Source organism: Cottoperca gobio, chromosome 16 (genome assembly GCF_900634415.1).
Source record: "Cottoperca gobio chromosome 16, fCotGob3.1, whole genome shotgun sequence".
Lineage (NCBI taxonomy): Eukaryota > Metazoa > Chordata > Actinopteri > Perciformes > Bovichtidae > Cottoperca > Cottoperca gobio.
Window position 1 is genome coordinate 3,404,023 of NC_041370.1, and position 21,035 is coordinate 3,425,057.

Here is a 21,035-nt window from a genome sequence, read left to right on the forward strand (position 1 = left end):
TGAAACAGAACAAAATAGATTTATGAGATTTTAAAGCACCTAAATGCTGAACAGTAACACAATAATTGTTCTTTCTATTCTTACTTGTGTACGTTTGCAATAAAGTATATTTACCTCTCCTCCGTTACATGAGGCGACACACTCCGCACTACTCTGACTGATATGTCGAGCTATAAATACTTTTTATATTAAGCTGAGTTGAATGCATGCACACACACACACACACACACACACACACACACACACACACACACACACACACACACACACGATGCAGACTGTATCCAAGCCTCTACTTTGAGGATTCAGTAAATGACACAAAGTTGTTTTTCTTGTTGTTTAGTTTTAAGATAATTTTATATATATATATATATATATATATAATTGTAATAATAATATTAATGCCAATCAACATGCACTTATATTTACCAGGACATGTTTAATACATGGATGTAATACATTGCAGCTGATGAAGTTACTCACTACTGATAACTGTTATTATAATTATAAAGTAACGATACTTTTACTTTCGTGTCGTTTTGTTCCCCCACCACTGTTTTAATGTCAGATTCTGCTCTTTGATACAAATGATTTGTTTTCTAAATTATCTGAATTCTCTCTCTTCCAGCAGAACCAGAAGCCTACCTCAGAAGAGATCCTGCAGATCTCAGAGCAGCTCAACATGGAGAAGGAGGTGATCCGGGTCTGGTTCTGCAACCGCCGGCAGAAAGAGAAACGCATCAACCCCTCCAGCGCCACCCCTCCCCTGCCCAGCCAGCCCCCCACTGCTCCATCAATGCACAAACCGCCCTGCTACAGCCCTCACATGGTAAACAACCTCCACATCACTCGTACACTTTTATAATAATAATGAACAGAAACATGACTCTGTGTTTCTCTCTGCCAGATGTCCAGCCAGCTGTCGCAGGCCGTGACCAGTCTCAGCACAACGGGGACCACCATGTCCCCCGGCTGCCCCATGACTTCCAGCCTCACCTCCACCCACCCCTCTCTCAGCTCCGTACCCTCCCCGGTGACTCCTCCTCCTCCCCGCAGCACGGCCAGCCCAGCCATGCCCAGCCACAGCACACTCAACCTCAACACAGGGTAAGAGATGTGAAGTAATCTGTGGCTAAATGAGGCCCAGCTTCTGAAACCCCGTCGCCCCACAGCTGACGTTGCAGATGGTGGGGGGGGGGGGGGCTACGTTTGATAATATCTATAACTAATTAAGTATTAGGTCTATGTTTAATTGACTTTTAAATGAAATAATCTGAATCTAATCTGCGACTACATACTCCTAAACATTTCCATAAACATGCTCACCATGAATACTGCCCCTCGGTTCACCTGCAGTGTGTACTTAAATGATTGATGCTCTACACACACACACACACACACACACACACACACACACACACACACTAATATCCTTAACATGCCTTTTGGCGCCACTGCTTCCCCTGTGCAGTAACCTAACCCTGTGTGTGTATGTGTGTGTGGTTCTTGTGTTCACAGTTTATGGCGTATGGGTAAAAAGAACGGTGACGTGTCTAACTACATCACCGATTTTGCTGCAAACTTGAGGTGAATGCGACGGAGACACACACCTGCAGATGATATATTACAAGACAGTCTGTCCCGCTGCGTCTTAGTGCTTAAAAATATCCCCACTTTAATTTGATCTAATTCCAGTAATATCAAAATATGTATCTTAAAAATACATTTTATTGACATGAAACTGAAACAAATGAATTTGACTAATAAATCCCAGAAGATCAGCAGTTTCTGAAACACTCAAACCAGCCCGTGTGGCACCAACACGACACGTTCAACTACAGCACAACAGGTCAAATACTTACTTCATTGTGAGAGACCATGTTGTATGAATTTAGAAAGTGAAAGTCTTACAGTATTTATATTTTCCCGCTGATATCTGTGGGATATGCAGTGTTTGTCTATATTTAGTTACTGCTACACACTTTCAAATAGATCTTGCAATTCCACAACTGTGGGCCTCAGAGGGTTTATAACATTTTCCAAGATGTTTCTGTTTCTTTCTGCATTACGAACCTCTTGTTTACGTCTGTACTGTCAGCAGTGCGCTGCTCTTCATGTGTGTGCAGGGCTGAATTTGCCCTCCGCTTGTCCTTGCTGCTAAACCTGCTTTTTCTTCTCACCTTTTTCTCCTCTGCCTGTCTGTGTTCGTATATATGCTGCTTGCACATGTACGGTGCTGCGTGTGTGTGTGTGTGTGTGTGTGTGTGTGTGTGTGTGTGTGTGTGTGTGTGTGTGTGTGTGTGTGTGTGTGTGTGTGTGTGTGTGTGTGTGTGTGTGTGTGACACAACAGGAACACTGTGATGGGAGTTAACACAGGGATGAACCAAGCTCTACTCGGTAACAATCCCCTGGCCACTATCCAAGGTGTGTGTGTGTGTGCAAGAGAAAGAGAGACTCTGAAATGTGTTTACATCAGGAGTCAAAAAAGAGAAAACTTAGCATCAGCACTGATAAGCAGAATATAATTTAAAGGTCAAGGCTGAAGCGGTTAATATTTCATTTCTGGGAAAATCATAAGGTCACAGAACACATAAAAATACACAGAGAAGAGGTTTTTTATGTTCTGGCAATACATTCTCCTCCTCCTAACACTTAACCTTACACTTACACACTCCTACACAAGCTCAAACTCAGACACACACTGTGCACGACACACCCCCTCTCACACACCTTCCCACACTTGAGAGCAACACAGGAATAGCACAAGAAAATAAAAAGTGTACAATCCTGCAGAAGTGGCCACTAAACAGTCCCGAGCACCGTCAGCAGAGCTAATGCTTAATCATACCTGGTGGAGCGAGCAGGAGAAGGGAGAGAGATGTACTAATAACACAAGTGTGATGATGAGTAATACAGTTATGCATGGTAGGTGAATCAAATCGCTCTGGTTGACTGCAGACTGGAGACGCGGATGAGCAGACAGCTGATGCTCATCCACAGTATACACAGCAGCTGAGGCACAGAGCAAGACTTACATCTCATATGTTGTTCATCCACATCCGTGACTCCATCCCATCAAGTGTGTGCGTGTGTGTGACCATTATGCTACGTTAATGTGTGGGCTAAGTGTTTGTGTGTGCTCATCTTTAGCCTTTCATGTCTTCATTTCATCGTTTGTCAAACGTTCAGCGTAAAGACGCATTCATTTCATTCAGCTGTTGACTTCATGTGGATATGGGCACGGTGACGTAAAACATTTACACAACTTTAAATGTCATAAATGTCAATATCAGTAGCTCGTAAAGTCTTTAAAATCTCCATTATATTACACATATGAATATTTTAGCTATATTCTATATATTATATTCTTCGTCCATTTTGCTTTGTTGTCCTTTTTTTACCTTTTAAGTAGTTAAAGGATGATGATTGGAATAAAGCATAACCATGGTAACTGAATGACAGAGGTGGACGAAGTACTTAAATCTTTTACTTTAGTAAAAGTAGTAATACCTCAGTGTAGAAATACTCTGTTACAAGTACATCTTCAAAATGTATCAAACTAAATGTATTACAATTTGACTTAATTAAAAGTACAAAAGCATTAGCATAGAAAATGCTTAAAGTACCAAATTCTTTCAGTTTCAGAATATATATTATATTATTATTTTATAAATATTGATGCATTAATGCAGCTGGAAAAGGAGGAGCTGATTTTTTTAAAAACTATATATACTGTCGGGTAGCTTGTGAATTTCACCAAGTGATCAATCAAGTTTATTTGAACCTATAATAACTCTAATAATAACTCTAATAATAATAATAATAATAACTCTAATAATAATATAATAACTAATAATAATAATAATAATAATAATAAATAATAATAATAATAACTATAATAATAATAATAACTCTAATAATAATAATAATAATATAATAACTCTAATAATAATAACTATATTAATACTCTAATAATAATAATAATAACTCTAATAATAATAATAACTCTAATAATAATAACTCTAATAATAATTATAACTCTAATAATAATAACAATAATAACAATTATAACTCTAATAATAATAATAATAACTCTAATAATAATAATAATAATAACTCTAATAATAATAATAACTCTAATAATAATAATAATAATAATAACTCTAATAATAATAATAATAATAATAATAATAACTCTAATAATAATAATAACTCTAATAATAATAATAATAACTATATGAATAATATAACTCTAATAATAATAAGAATAATAAGAATAATAATAATAATAACTCTAATAATAATAATAACTCTAATAATAATAAGAATAATAATAATAATAATAATAATAACTCTAATAATAATAATAATAATAATAATAACTATATTAATAATAACTCTAATAATAATAATAAGAATAACTCTAATAATAAGAATAATAACTCTAATAATAATAATAACTCTAATAATAATAACTCTAATAATAATTATAACTCTAATAATAATAACAATAATAACAATTATAACTCTAATAATAATAATAATAATAATAACTCTAATAATAATAATAAGAATAACTCTAATAATAAGAATAATAACAATGATAACTCTAATAATAATAATAATAACTCTAATAATTCTTATTATTATTATTATTATTATAATAATAATAACTCTAATAATAATTATAATTATTATTATTATTATAATAATAACTCTAATAATAATTATAATTATAATAATACATGATAAATTATTTGTTGATTATATTTTTTGTATTATTAATCAGAATAGGAATCTTCAAAGTAACTTATGTTGTGACTTGTAGTGGAGTATAATGTTGAATATTTATGGAGTAGAAGTATAAATAAGCATAAAATGTAAACGAGCAGATTAGTACTCAAAGTACTTGAGTATAAGTACTCACTATACCGTCCACCGCTGCACATGTTTTGTTAGTAATTACTCATCTAAACACTAAGAAAGGAAACAACCTACAAGCTTTATGTAAAACTCCCAAATGTTTTTTACATAAACTACAAACTGAAGTTTGAAAGTTAAGGTAGTTTATGCAACCAGGCGCAGAGCAAGAGCTACATCTTGGACTCACTATTTCACAGCACTTTGATGCTAAACACACACGCCGAGAGATCGATCTCTGAGGAGGCAGAAATAAATGTTTCTTTACCAAAAGTCCCGTCCACACAGCGTAAAGCACTGCGCCCACATTCTGAGTAGTATGGGTGCTTCAGGCTTTCTTTTCCATTGAAAGAAATCTGTTGTGCCGTTGCTATGCAATTTACAAACATTATTAGGCTGCGTTCACATGCAGCATTTTGTGTAAAAAGATAAAAAAAGAGGCGCCCAATCATCAACCTTGTTTCCATAACAACAGACCACTCACGTCCGCTCATCTGTTGCTGTGTATCTGATCCCAAAAGAGGATCAGGCTGCGGATATTAGACAATATTCAGGTGTTCTCTAGTGGCACGGTGTAGACAATGTGTTTTTGGAAATACACTCAAATGATGAAATGAGCACCCAAAACAACTCTGAGGTCGCTCGCTGAGTTTTCCATTTTAAACAGTTGCTTCCGGTCATCTCTTCTATAAGTTCAGGCGCTGTCTCTGGCTCGGCTGAGAACTGTAGAACTGACTCGAAAGCGCTTCATATTACTTATTAATGACAAACAATAAGGTCTGAAGGAAGAGGAGTAGGGAGGTTAAGTTTAAACTAATAATTAACCCGAGATGGAGGCGGAGGAGGAATACATAGTGCCAAAACATGAGATTTGTCCTCTGTGGGGGACATGACACAGAGGCTTATATTTTAAACACCGTGCATGCAGTCTATTTGAGTCCTAATGTACTGTGAAAAGCTCATCCAGGGCTTTCCAGTGATGTAACACACATGGGGGAGTGACCAACAGAACACATCTTCTGCCTGTTTATAATGGGGGCAATCGCAGAAAACTGATCAAACGTATAAAGATATATGTGTCAGTTCTTCAGAAGGATTCTGTGTTTTACTTATCACAGTCTTAACTATATTATATAGAAGTGTATGTTAACTTTAAGCCTTTTTAAAATACTAATTGTAACCCATGACTTGCTTCTTTCACTTTCAGCATTTTTCCATACTTCAGGAAACAGAGCACTGAGTGAGGCAGAAAACATGTTTAAATGTATTGAGGAAGAGTCAGACATAGATGATTTGTCTTGCACACACACTTTGTACAACAAGTTAAAAGCATGCGCAATACCTTTAATATTACATCCCTTAAAGATGAATGTATTCTCATCATGCTTCTCTTCTCTCCCTCAGCCCTAGCAGCCAGTGGTGGCCAGCTGCCTCTTTCCAGTCTTGAGGGGGCCAGTAAGTTAATGCTGGGGGCCTCTGGGGGCCAGGGAAGCCTCCCCTCCTCCCTCTTCCTCAACCACCCCGCCCTCCTCCACATGGGCCAGAACCACGGCGCTGGACTCCTCAGCGCCGCCATAGCCAAAGCCTCCCAAGCCTTCCCCTTGGCCAGCAGCATCAGCCCCACCCCCTGCTCCCCCTCCCCCTGCTCCAGCCCCGCCTCTTCCTGCTCCTCCAGCGAAATGGCACACAGCCCGCCCTCTCTGGGCGGAGCCAAGTTTGAGTGACCGCGCCAAGGGCCAATCAGAGAGGAGGAGGAAGGAGGAAACGAAAACCTCACCTTTCACACCAAAGCTATCTCTTTCTCTCTCTTGCGCTCTTCTTCCGTTATTTTTTTCGCAATGGTTCTCTCTCTCTTTCTCTCCCAGTCTTTCAATGCCAAAAATACACAGAATGAAAGAGGAGAGAGGGAGGGAAAGAAGTGAAAGAGGGGAGAAGGGGGGGGAAGGGGAAGATTGAAACCAAAAATCTTTATCTATCCAAACAGATGGAGAGAAGGCAACGTGGGACCTTTTTGTCAATAACACGTGATATCGACAGCTCTTAACTCTTTCTCTCTAAAGGAAAACAAACCAATGACTCTTTAACCGAGAGACGGAAGAGAAGCATGTCGAAGTGCATAAACCAAAAATGACAAAAGATAACTTTACTATGTGACAAAGGAATGGCGGCAAGGACAAGAAAGATGGCGAGGAGGACTGTGCTTACGTTTTCCCTTTTTTTTGTATTATTTCGAAAAGCTGCGGGTCTGAAGGAAGAAGAGAAGGGAGGAGAAGTTTAAACCAAAAATGTACGTGAGGCGGAGGAGGAATACACAATGACAAAAAAGAAAGAAAAAAAAAAACGACAACCATACCAAAACCCCAAATACCAAAAACCAAAAATACGGAGAGAAAAGCTTTATTCAAAGGACGTGTAAATACTGAAGCTATCCAGGACCAGGACTCTACTGCTACTGCTACACACACACACACACACACACACACACACACACATCAAGAGCCAATCCATCCTGCCATCGACTCATCCTGTCTGTGTCAGCTCATGTGTCTCTTGTAGGTTTTCATGTTAGATATATTGAGTCATGTTGTAGAAGCTTGTCACTGAGCGAGTGGAGAGCTTCATGTGTTAGTCTCTCTACCTACCTCTGGTTCCAAGAGCATCGAAGAGCTTTCCTCTCCTTTTTATTTCTCTTCTTATTCACTATGTTTCATACCGTTGGGATTTGTTTTTCATTTATTTATTAGTGTCGTTTTACAATTCAACTCCTATTTATTGTTGCAGCTTTCTTTAGTTTTTTTAACGTTAGCGTCTGAGGTTTGAATCATCATCAACTGTCATCATCATCATCATCATCGTCTTCGTCGTATGTGTTTCAAACGTGACTATTCTGCAGGAGCAGCGATGACGCTGGGTGAAAAGATGCTCACCAAGTGCCAGAGATCCAAGAGTTGGCAGAGCCGCGAGTTGATTTCAAGGTGTGAATGAATTTATTAAGACGTAAACATGTGACTCTTCCCTCGCTCCTAAAGATAACCCATCATCAGAGACTCCATGGCTAAAGGAACATGCCCTGGACAACTTCACACGTTTGTTAAGAGTGGCGACCATTTTGAAAGTATGAAATAGGGCTGTGATTGGAGATTTAAAAGTAATAAGCATTGAGACTGAAGGCTAAAATAAGTCAATAAAGCCACGTTTAGTCACAGCCGGCTCTCATTCCTGCCTCGTCAATCAGCATAGACGCCCCGACACACCTGTCTGTCTAGACATGTTTACTGATATTTGTCTGTTTCCATCATCACTCCATCGATCACATTTCACCGTCATTTTCCACCTCAGACTGCCATTAATTCTCAAATGGAAACCAAAGCATTCTCAAGGCTGGGCTGTTCTTAAAGAGCCTCCGCCATGACACGTGAACACAACAAAGACACAGAGGGGCAGGACGTAAGCCCCCTTGGTGTAATCCCCTCCACCTGGCCCGTCCAACAAAAAAAAAAAAAACCCACGGGGGAAGCTTTATTTAGGGAACTGATCCTTTACTCCGAACCCCCCAGAAAGGAAGGGACGGGGCGACGGAGGGACACACCGTAGTGAGGGGAGCAGGCGTCACACTTTTTTTGTAAGAGGATACCAAAAATAAACCCATACCAAAAAAAAACAAACACACAACCCAAGGAATGACAGAAGCAAACCAAAAAGAACCCAAACCAAATGTAGCTGGAGGGAGGAGGGGGGGGAGGGGAGGAGGACAAAGTGCAGGTGTCCACAGAGGTGAAGCCGTCTGTCTGTCTGTCTGTTAGCTTCAGGGCTGCAGCATTCGCCCCTCTCTGAAACTGTGTAGCATGGATGGAGGGATGGATAGACGGGGCAGATAGACAGGCGGACAGAAGAAGGACAGACAATTCCTCCCCTCCTCTGCCTCTCTCTCCAGCTCAGCTCTCTGGTCCTGGATGGAGCTAAACGCAAATGACCTCACTGAACTGAAATCTTCTAAAAAAAAATGTGTTTTTATTTTTCTGTTGGTTGGTTTTGATTGTTTTATCTCTGCTGTGTCTCTTGATGCCGTTTTATGTACTGTACTTTAGTGCTTATTACTCATTTGGAATAACGTACTCGCTTACTTACTACAAGAGCTCCTTATTTTTTTCGTAGTCGTGCTAGAGATTTTTATCAGGTGGTTGGAAAAAATACTGTGAAAATTTAGCTTCCAGATTTTTATTAGATAAAGAAACACACTGTCTTGGCAGAGAACAAAAGACACACAAAAAGCCAAAAACAAAGAGTTGAATAGCAAACCTTAAAAATGCCAAACCAAATACCGAACCAAACCAAACACAGTAGAGAGGAAGAGGAGCGGCCCTCTCTGCTCGAGGGCACACAAGTGGGTCAATTTGTCTGAGGTGAAACTGCGTTTGTCTGTACTTAAGTGTTAACGGGAGGCCAAATGGTAAAAAAAAGAAAAATGAAAAGGGTCTGCAGTGATGTCTTGTCCTTAATTTTGACCCCCCAGAGACAGCATAATGGGCTCTCCCAGCGCAGAACAACACACACGGCAGCAGCGGCCTCAGTCAAGTTGACGGTTTAGAGAGTCGGACGTAAACGTACCCAAAGAAATATTTGGTTTGATCCACACCAGAAAACAGTCGACACGCGAGAATCGTTTCACGCAGCGAACTTTAGATGTGGGGTTTGCACCTTAAAGGTGAAACCTTTTCTCCACATTGACTCTTAGACGGAATGTATCTGTTAGTGCTTCTATAGATTTTGTAGAAAAAAGATCTATGTTCTACTGCTTACTTATCGCTAATGTATTAAAAAGAAAAAAACTTACAAAAAAGACTTTGAGAAAAAAAAAGATCCTAAAAAACATTGATGATAATAACTTGATTTTAGACCAAAAATTTTAACTATCTCTCTTTGGACTTTTTTTATTTCTCTTTATTAATGATGATTTAGACTTTTGATTGTACTATTTATTCAGGTTAGGATTGATTTATTTGCTTGCTATTTATTTGTTAATTTATTTCTAGAGGTGCTTTTTTCATATTCTGGGATGTATTTGTGATGGAGTTTTTCATTTGTGCCCCTTACTGAAGTTCTTTCTTACTTCTTTAAACCAAATAACACCAGAAATGCAACCACGGGTCCTGTGAGGACTTAATAAGAGAATGTGGCTGATTGGATGGTCAGCCATGAAGATATTCTCCTGCTCACAGTAGTGAGAGGCAGCACTGTGTGCACGAACACCTCATCATTTACAGGGCTTTTGAAGGGAAAGAATGAATTTGGTGGAGGCTTTGTAGACAGACACATGCCTTTGCTTCGCCTGATAATAAGACAGAAAAGGCTAGTGGAAATTCAGTTTCAATGGAGACGCGTACATGTAATTCATGTGTGAAAAACTGCCTCAGTTACAGCATGAGGTGTTCTTTGAGGCGCGGTGCTGCCTCTGTTCTCGATATTTTCTCCACAGGGAGAACACACAGAAAGCTTTACAGCTACACAACCAAAAAACACAAAAGAAGAAGATCAACTGGGGCGAAGGCCAATGGTTCTTACATGATGGAGAGGAAAGAAGGAGGCAAGAGAGAAGAGGGTGTTTTGGATTTCCAGACGTAAATTGCCCTCGACTTTCTCTTTTCTTTCTCTTTTTTTTGTTTCCACTTTTCTAGAAGTCGGTTTTAAACTTTTTTCTTCATCCACTGTAGGATGTAAAAGAGAGATAGTTCATCATATACCTCATATTCTTTGATGATAAACCAAATAGATGAATGCTTTAAAGTGCGGGGTTCAAGTGGGGATCAGGGTACCGCGACGGTACGTGTGGACAGTGTGGTCGTGTGGCCGGGAGCAGTAAGGCCGGGTTAAAGGTCAAAGGTCGTTTTCCTAATGGAGGTAAACTCGAGGGATTGATCTGGGAATTACCAGATCATCCACTCGATCTTCTCCATGGCATTCAGAAGGTGCCATTTAAGGTCAAAGGGCCGCACTGGTTCACACTCCGGTCCACACACACACACACACACACACACACACCTTGTCCCCCTGGAAAACACCCCCCGCTGTCTGTGTTGAGCTTTGAACACAGCCCTCTCCTCATATCTGACCCTCACTGCTTCCTCCCTGTCAAACACGGACTGTGGGCTTAAAGCTGCTCTTTGGAGCAGATCTAGGATCAAATCTGGATCCAATTTTTGGGCTTACAAATAAAAAACCTTCTTGATTCATGCCTCAGAGCAACTTTACCACAAAGGTCTCCGAGCCCCCTCTCGCCTTTAGGTCTTGATTGCCTGATGAGGGGGCATGTTGACCAGTTCATGTGCAGCAGAGAGCGCCGTAGGGCAGGTTGTTTGGGATGGCTGAGACCAGGTTTGCTAGGTGATGCATCCAGACACTTCTCACGACTCGGTGTGTGTTGAGACATTGGAAGTCGCTTGCGATCAAGAGTGTTGTTGTTTTGCTCTCTTTTGCATTGAGAGGAAATGGGAGCAGAGCTCTGCTGCGTTTCTGACGAGGCACTTCTTTTGTGAACCTCAGGGTTTGAGGGACCGGGTGTACAGTGTTCATCTCTGTGGCGGGGATACCCCTCTTAGTGAATGATACCAAAGTCAATGCCCCGCCATGGGATCCAGCACCATGTACACACTCCCTAAAGCCCTGCTGTCCACCTGAGTGTTCAGAAACTCCTCTTTCCTCCATTCTTTAGTATCTCTCTCTCTCTCTCTCTCTCTCTCTCTCTCTCTCTCCACAATCACAGTGTCCCTCAAGGCTCAGAGATGAATCTTTAAAACATCTTTAAAAGAAGCTTTAAAGAATAACTTGACTTGCTGAGAGTCCAGGAAGGAATAGTTTGTGCACCTAACTCCTTATGTACAGTGTAAACAAATGTAAACATTTAAATGAGGTGCTGGTAAGCGGATATTTCTCCGTACACATGAATGAATCTTTAACACCATATTCAAACTAAACTTAATACGCTGAGTCGGTAGCTTCCAGCGGCGTAGCTCCCCTCACTGGTGACTGAGAGCAACTGTAGCTCAGCCTTGATCTACATTTCATTACTGCCTGCTTTAAAGGCTTACTGAAAGACTCTGAAAGCCACATTAATAATAATACTGGGAGAGCGCTGAGCTTTTAATCTTAAAAAACAAACTCGTATAGTCCTAGTGTACTGTGTACTGAAAGTGACCAGCAACACACTAAACTTGGCACTGAAATGACAAAGCAAAGTGAGTCATAATTTCCCCCTCATGTGGACAGAGCCAGGCTAGCAGTTTCCCCCTGTTTCCAGTCTTTATGCTAAGCTAAGCTAACCCCTGGCTGTGGTTTCAATCTTCTCATCTAAAGGCCCCAAAAATGTTAAACTATTCCTTTAAAATACAAGAATCAATACTTGAAAAAAGGAGAGACACGGTGAAGAGAGTAAAAACAACAACAACAACAACAACAACAACACACAAGCTGCTTCTTCTTCCTCCACCCACTCTCATCCACACCATGCCTCTCTTTCATCCCTTTCTTCTTTCTGTCTCTCTCGTCTACAATACAGCTTTAGTCCAAAGGTTTCCTCCAGCAACACAGCAAAGCGAGTCAGACGTTAAAGAATAAAACCAAAGAGCTCTAACTTGACCTTCTCTTCAACACAAAGCCTCCACTGCATCCTCCACCTCTCTCTATCCATCCACCCCTCCCTGTTTGCTCTCCTTCAACTCCTCCGTCACCTGGCGAGCCGGTCTTAGAAGCGTAAACCTCAGCTATCCAAAGGGGAATAATAATAATGATGATAATAATGATGATAATTAAGATGATGATGAAATGTATATTTTTAAGTATTTGTCACTGGAAAAATAATCTTCTCATAATTATGATGATCACAACGACGACGATGACGATGATGATGATGATGATGATGACGATGATGAAGTTTCTCTTGGTATCTTTGTAGCTGTTCTGATCCTTCTTAAGTTCTTGTCCTTTCTGCTCGTGCTGCCGGAGAGTTCTGCTTAACTCCCATCAGCCCTCTCTCACCCCCTCCCCCCCCCCCCCCCCCCCCCCCCCCCTTTTTCATTTGGTTTACCCAATGTTTGGTCCTAACGTCTACCTGTCTGACCTTTACCCCTGGATGTTTGTCTTTACCCGCGTGTGTGTGTGTGTGTGTGTGTGTGTGTGTGTGTGTGTGTGTGTGTGTGTGTGTGTGTGTGTGTGTGTGTGTGTGTGTGTGTGTGAGAAAGAGTGAGCTGTCAAACATTGACGAGGGGAAGATGTGGTTTCTTGTTGTTAGCTGTTAAAGAAGGGGAGGGCTTCAGTCTCTTACATTTTTCACCTGTGAACCAGCGTGTGTGTGCGTGACTGGGTGGGGGTTGCTGGAAGGTGGGACGGGTATGGTTGCAAAAAAAAAGACAAAAAGATTCCTTGTTCTTTGGACAACAACAAGCCCCCCCCCCGCACACACATGACCTGCACTGTCAACTGTAACGTACTGTTTGCCAACTTCCTCGTACACGTAGCTTTAATTACCCCTGTCACAGCAGTGTGTGTGTGTGTGTGTGTGTGTACGTGTGTGTGTGTGTGTGTGTGTACGTGTGTGTGTGTTTGCAGGTATGGTTGTATTACCATCACTCCTCCCTTTGTGTCTTCCATCCTGTGAGCCACCCTCCCTCCCAATCCCCATGTCCCTCTCTGTCTCCCCCCTTCTTCTCCCTCGTGGTAGCAAGTTAGCCTTTTACTGTATTTATCTTGAAAACCAAAAAAAAGAAGAAAAATAACTACTTGTTCATTGTACAGTGTTGTTCATTTTAAGTCATTTTTGTAACTGAAAGTGTTTCATTCATCCAAATAAAACAGGAGACAAAAACTGTACAGATGATCCCCTCCCCCGCCTCTTGTCTTGTTTCTTAGTCTTCTGTTCTGTGTGTCTGTTTATCAGTCGCCACAGGTTCCACTGGGTTTGGAGAAACCTCATCTACCAAACAGGAAATGTAACTCAAGTTGTCGTGCCACCTTTCAACCAGCGGAGGGAGACGTTAGACTTCACATCGTCCCCTCCAGAGCCCAGACAACTATTATATATCTGTAGTTACTCAGACTCAGACTTGCATTCAATCATTCATATCTAAAAACAGGACTTCACAACAGATTCCACCATTAACTAATCAGTTAAAATGTGTTTTATCAGCTGATATTTAAATGGATACATATCTAACAATAACATCAAAGTAAATAAATACACAGATTCAAATAGATTAATGTATACCTAAATCAATCATTTCAAAATCACTTTGAAAAGTGAATTAAATAACTGAATTCACACATTTAATTAAGAATACAGGTTTTTGATTTAAAAGGGCGACTTCCTTTTTTTCCATTTGTATTTCTATGTTTGTTTGTTTTAAATAAATCCTTTTACAATTAGATATGAATTAATGAAATGCTTTGAAACATTTTCCATAGCACGTGTGGTCCTCCATACGGGGTTACCTTTACCCGGTGGGTAGAGAAACATTAGCTCACCAATCTGTTGTTTTGACCCAACGTCACCGTTTGGTCGTTCGGCCAAACTTGGAGCTGCAATGGTTACCCAGAGATTTTTGACACGTTTGAGCGAGAGGAAGTCATGTAGAGGAGGGCTGCAAAGCCTCATCCTGTGTCCCCACACCCTGCAGATTATAACTTCTCACCTCACAGACTTGTTGCTGGGGGGAGAAGAGGAGTCAGATCATCTTCATCTGTCCCTCCAGTTATTTTCTCTCAGCTGAGTCAGGTGACGCCTGCTTCTTGACAAACAGCTTTGCATACGTTTGGCCTTCTTCTATCCTTCTACAAGTGTTTGTTTCTCTGTTTTGTTCCTCTTCCTCTTCCTCCTCCTACGGCTCATCGCGCTGCCTCTCTTGTTAACTGCCTCCCCTCTTCAGTCTGTCTCCCCCCCCCCCCTGCTGTGTGGCACAGTAGGTGGATGATTAGGTAGGATGCTGGAGTGTGTAAGTGTGACAGCTTTCAGACACCCACCTCCGAGTTGAGTCACGGACGGCGGCGGTGAGCATGTGATCCTATCACCAGGGTGACTCGGGTAGATCTGTGTTGCTGTGTTATCGCATCGACGTCTAATATTTCTGCTTTCCCAAAATGTGACCATTTTGGAAATATCTGTTGTTTATACTGATATGCTGGAATGTAACTAAGTACATTTACTCAAGTATTTAAGCACACATTTAAAGTACTTGTAGTTTACATGTATTTAACGACAAGAGTGTACAGTTATAATAATTAAAATTAGCTCCATAACCCATTAATATAACACTCACAGGGGCCTACATCTACATATGTAGTACTACATTTAGCTGTTAGCACTTCTCCACATTTACTTATGTAAGGTTTTGGTGCAGAAATACAAATACTGAGGTAATGAGTCCTCACAATGTGCACCACCCGCCTCACCTCCGGATATCTGGACCAAACACCATCAAGAATTTGCATATTTTACATTTAAATTTAAAAATATCAAGTCTTTGGATATTAAACCGCCCAAAATAACATTTCTTTCATAAACTCTTCTCAGGTTTCTTTCAACCACACAGTCCTTCTTCATTAACCGCATACACTCATGTTGACGGTTTATATTAAATCAGATTTATCCTTCCAAAATAAGTTCATTCTACATACCTTGTTGTTGCTATGTAACAGTCAACATGTCATGCTATCTCCTGACAGTTATTATAAGAAGCAGCAAATTACTTTCTGTGGGCCTGATGGGGATCATAACTTTGTGCGTGCCATTGTTGGAGCACTAAATGTTTGACATCATCTGAGAAAAGGAAGTCACTCTGCATGACTGTAAAACCACACGATGGCATGAAGCGGGTAACTGGAGAGCAACATATCTGGTGAGGTGAGGAGTCGGTTAACACACGAGCAACTCTTTTGGCTTTAGAGGAACTCCAGTAAAGGTGGAATTGGCTACGAATAAGGCCTCACTGTGTCAGTGGTACGAGAAGACAGAACGCCAGCTGTCAGTTTAACCAGGAACACTGCCCGTGTGTGTGTGTGTGTGTGTGTGTGTGTGTGTGTCTGTGTGTGTGTGATTGGTGCCAGTGAGAGACAGTGCCAGCGGTGAAGTGCCACTAGACAGATCTTGTTTCCCTCCCTGAGCAGCAGTGTGTGTGTGTGTGTGTGTCGACCTCCTGCCCTCTACCAAACCCACACATAGAAAGAGTAGAAACTGTAGTGAAAGTTGTTCAGGTAGGAGTAGCTCAATGAAAGAAAAAGGTATTGATCTTTTTGGGATTTATTTTAATATGACCCCTACACATAATTCAGCTCAATTGCCCCGTCCATCAAATAACAAGTTAGACATAAAGGTTTCACCAATGACATGTCATAAGAATTGGGGGAACTGCCCATCACATCTTCACAGACGTCGAGTTGATGTCTTTTACTTGTTGATTTGTTAGACGGACAGTCAAAAATCCAAAGATATTCAACGAACAATGACATGAAAGAGAGAAAAGCAACACATGTTCACATTTGAGAAGCTGGAACCAGTGATTGTTTTCCATTTTAGCTCAATAAATAACTTAAACGATGAATAAATGATCTTAATGGTTGTTGATGCGTCCTGATGGCCTCGTGGTTACGTGACACGTGATCCAGCTTCCTAGAAACCAAACCACAAAAGGCAAAATGGCAGAAACAAAATACTAAAAAGAATGTTGATGATATTACAGCTGATCAATTAACCATTTAATTTAAACCACATTAAATGACAATGTCATAAGAATCGTTTCCTAAAAGGTTCTTGTTGACAGCTGTATGTATTATATTTAATATTCCTGAAGTAAACATGAAGTAACAGATAGTTAAAGAGTAACTTAAGACGCCCTGAAGGTCGTGTCTTTGCTGCCCTCCTGTGGTTTAGCCTCTCGCTCTGCTGCGGTGATGTAACGGCTCTGTGACGTCAGTGAAACAAGCTTGAACCAGAAACACCAATTATGTTCATCCTCTGCTGCTGCTGCAGTATTACTTAATAAAGTACAGCACAAATCAGCACGCATCTCTGTCGTCTTCAGAAACAAACAAAGACGTCGCATTGATTCAAATCCATTGATTATCTTTTGTCTTCTTTGCTTTTGAACTAGGCTCATTGAGTTGTCCTTTCATTCATCATAAAAAGAACAAATTAGCGCAGACCTCCGCCAACGCCGTTTCTATAGGTGAACAATAATGCATCAATCTGCCCCCTGATTCCCATCGACTGCAAAATGTAAATAAATTACATTTAGCTGACACTTTGTGTGTGTGTGTGTGTGTGTGTGTGTGTGTGTGTGTGTGTGTGTGTGTGTGTGTGTGTTAAACAAGCCTTGCTTCCTACGGAGCTTTAGATTCTGATGAACTCTCTTTTTATTCCGTCGCTTTTCTTTCATTTCCTGCCATCTATTCATTTTCAATGACATGTTTACAGTTTAATGCTTCAGGGTGCATCTACAACGACGGTGCAATCAGCGTCACATAAATGTCCCTCAGTGAATCGGATATATTGTATGTGAGAGTCACTTTCTTCCTCTTCTGTTTTCTGTGCTTTCACCTTGTGGATAAACCTGAACCTGAATGAAGGCAGGATGCCGACACTCCACGGAAATTAACATCGGAGCGCTTTGGGAGAGATAAGGTTGTTTAGTACATTTGCCACTTCTATTCCTTCATCAACAGTTTAATGGAGATATGAACGTCACTCATAAACACACACACACACACACACACGAACACACAGCAACAGTGGGCACAGATGGGATGCTGCCCGCCGCCTGAATGACACAACACCCCTTCCTCTCCTCCCAGAAGTCTTCCAGATGATGACTTTTAATTTCTCCACTGATTTAAAGCGCCTCCACAATAACCAGGATGACGAACTTCAAACCTGCTGGGCATCCAGAGCGAACAATAACACCGTTTTGATGACAACAAACAAAACTAAGAAGCAAAAAGCTGGCAGGAGGTCAAAAGTGAACTTTGATACTCAACAATGGAACAGGTGTGTATACCTGAGTATCACCGTGACAGGGTTGTTTTGTCTAAGTGACAAAACCTTCCTCAGTTTATTTATATGTGTTATGCCTGCAGTGCAACACCAGCAAGTTAACAATGACATCTTTGCCCAAAGAAATCCATATCTTCCAGGGCTTTCTACAGGTATGCAGTTATTCATGGTGTCATCATCTGCCCTACCCTGAGGTCACTTATTCATGTTCCGTGTTACTCATCTCTCCTCTCGCTTCAGATCACTTGACTTCCTGCCTCGTGTGTTTTCCCGCCGGTTTGGATTGTCTGCCCCGCCCTGATTAGTTTCACCTGTCCCTCGTTAGCCCTGCAGCTCACCTGTTGCTACTTCCTCATTAACGTGAGGAACTTCCTCATTACTTCCTACGTCCGGCAGTCAGTAGGGGCTTGCACTCACCGACCAGATCTAAAAGATGGAGTGTGACTGCTACTTGGAGAGGTCCCAGTTCACCTCCTGCCCTGCAGTGGTGCCCTTGAGCAAGGCACTGGACATCCCCCTTCTACTCCCATTGCTCCCCGGGCGCTGTACATTAGCTGCACACTGCTCCTGGTACTAGACTCCTGGTACTAGACTCCTGGTACTAGGATGGGTTAAAAGCAGAGAACAAATGTCACTGTGTGCTGTGTGCTCTGCATGTGTGACCATTAAAAAGAGGGTTCCATCCCTCCGGTTCTTCTTCTTAATCGTTCACTCTTCATACCAGGCAAGTTCCTTTCTGATTTGTCCTTTTCCGTTGCTGTATGGAGTTATGTTTGCCCTTTACCTGCCAGCTGTACCTGCCTGCTTTTTGAATCTGAAAGATGTTTTTCTTTATTAAAGTATCTTCATTGTGTCCTTCTCTCTAAAACACACGGTCCTCTCGATCCAGTGAGGAGACCTTGATTTCTGTCTTTGTCACTCTGCAAAGATGATTTGTAGCTTCGAGTCTTATTAAAAGGTGGATTATTCTATATTCTGTACTGAGCATATACTTTACACACAACACAGTAAACAGCTGAGGACTTGCATGATGTAAAACATGATGCTTCACACTGCCACGAAACACAACAGCACAGACGGGTCAGAAAAAATGAATCAGCGCCGCTGTGTAACAGCAGCTCCCACACTGTGAATGAGCCCACTGCGCCGCACCTCCACAAAGGGACCTACAGTGGAGCAATGCACGCACATATGAGGAGAAATTTGACAAAGCAAAGGATGATGGTGATTATGACACATAGCTATGCCACCCACAGTGGTGCCTGTGCGAGGGCAGAGCACATCAAACTGAGCAAGTGTAACACATGCTCTGTGTCGGTCCTCCTCCCCTGCACTGGCATGTAATGTATGACACATAGCTGAACCACCTACAGGCCTGCTGTCTCCATGCCCAGCTGATGATGATGGGAGAGAGGAGGGGGGGTAATGAGGGTACTGGCCAAGGAGACGGATTTGCCAGATCGTCCTCTGGGTGAAAGAGGGGGGGGGTAGTGTGACTGTAGTACTTGTTTTGGTTGAAATATTGTTTTAACAAATGTCTCCAAATGTTATTTGGAGTAGAAGCGATGAATGAAACGTCACATGCTGTTATGTGGCTGCAGGGGCATCTGTCCAGGGCTCAGGGCTATTCTCTGTATGTGATGAGCGTGTGGTATTGGGTTATTCGGGGGCCGCTGGCCAAGCACCTCTGGGTGATCCAATGTGAGGAGGGGGAGAGTGAACCAGACTCAGCTCGGTGTGAGGATGAGAGGGAGGGAAGAGGCGGTTACTGGATCTGACCTCTTCCGTACATACACTCCATGACACACACACACACACACACACACACACACAAACCTAATCTAATTCTAGACTCTTGTTGTGACACATATGAATGAGAGTGGGGGGGCAGGGTCAGGGGTATTTGTACTGTTTGGGATGAAAGGAGGAATTTCAGATAAACCGTTTTTTCTTTATTTGTTTTTAATAATTGTAAGTTTTGTAATTTATTGTTAACTTTAATCCTTTAATTATCTCCACAAAGCAGTGAAGATCGTGACCACCTCCCTCCATCTGTTCATGACTTTGAAACTGATGGAGAAACTGGCAGGAAATTTGCTGAGCAGATTTCAGGATGAAACTATTTATTTCTGACTCTCTGACGAGATGCTGAGAGCCAGCATCGATCGGGCCAGCATTAGCACATTTACAAACTCCTTCGCTGTCAATTTGCAAAATACTGTACATAGTCATGCTCCCAAAACACCATCACCTGATGGGTATTCACTCTCCTTTAAGGAACTGGTTTGGTCTCAACCAACTGCTATAGTAAATCTCTCTTTGGCTGCTCGCTGACGTTGTGTGCTGTTCGGTGCGGAGCAGGTATTGTGCGCTCGTCTTTTAGAGCGTTGTCACTGAAAATAAAAACAATGCTGATGAGAACAGTGAAACTAAACAGGAACAGGAACCTCCAGGTTTCTACAAAGCTCCGTAGAGTTGAGGGGCGTTTCAGAGTCAGGTGATTGGTGGCGACCCCTCTTGTGTAGAAGCTACAGGTCGTCGTGTGATCCATTGTTAATATGATCGTAGCCACCGCAAGAAATATTATCAAGTTATGATCTGATTTGATTCATCAAGTAGGACTTTATAATAACCATCATTAATAAATGGTACATTGATAGTAAATAATAAAATAAATAAATATTAATGTTACAAATCATTATAGGCTGTAGGCAAATGTATTATATTTAATATAACATAATAATATATTTAATTTATAAATTATATTTTTTATCATGGCTGATAAGAGACAATAATTACATTCTGATTACATTAGTAGTATAACTATTGATAACAGTTTATTGATGCACACATTATAAACAAAGTATATATATATATATATATATATATATATATATATATATATATATACATATATAAATATATATATATATATATATGTATATACATAAATATATATAAATATATATAAATAAATATAAATATATTTATATATATATAAATAAATATATATATATATATATATATATATATATATATATATATATATATATAAATATATATATAAATAAATATATATATA

At 40.7% G+C, this 21,035-nt stretch overlaps 1 protein-coding gene across 5 annotated transcripts in view; it reads left to right on the plus strand.

The window, feature by feature from the left end:
• Positions 1–13,787, plus strand: part of pou2f2b (POU class 2 homeobox 2b) — a 47,272-nt gene extending 33,485 nt beyond the window's left edge. For 2 of the 5 annotated variants that reach the window (XM_029451704.1, XM_029451706.1), the window contains exons 12-16: positions 629–829; positions 908–1,107; positions 1,519–1,587; positions 2,351–2,424; positions 6,325–13,787. In XM_029451704.1, the coding sequence (XP_029307564.1) occupies positions 629–829; positions 908–1,107; positions 1,519–1,587; positions 2,351–2,424; positions 6,325–6,644 (864 nt within the window). In that variant the 3' untranslated portion in view covers positions 6,645–13,787. The remainder of the gene's footprint in view (positions 1–628; positions 830–907; positions 1,108–1,518; positions 1,588–2,350; positions 2,425–6,324) is intronic. The other 3 variants (XM_029451705.1, XM_029451708.1, XM_029451707.1) reach the window with 2 other exon arrangements.
• Positions 13,788–21,035: the final 7,248 nt, after the last annotated feature.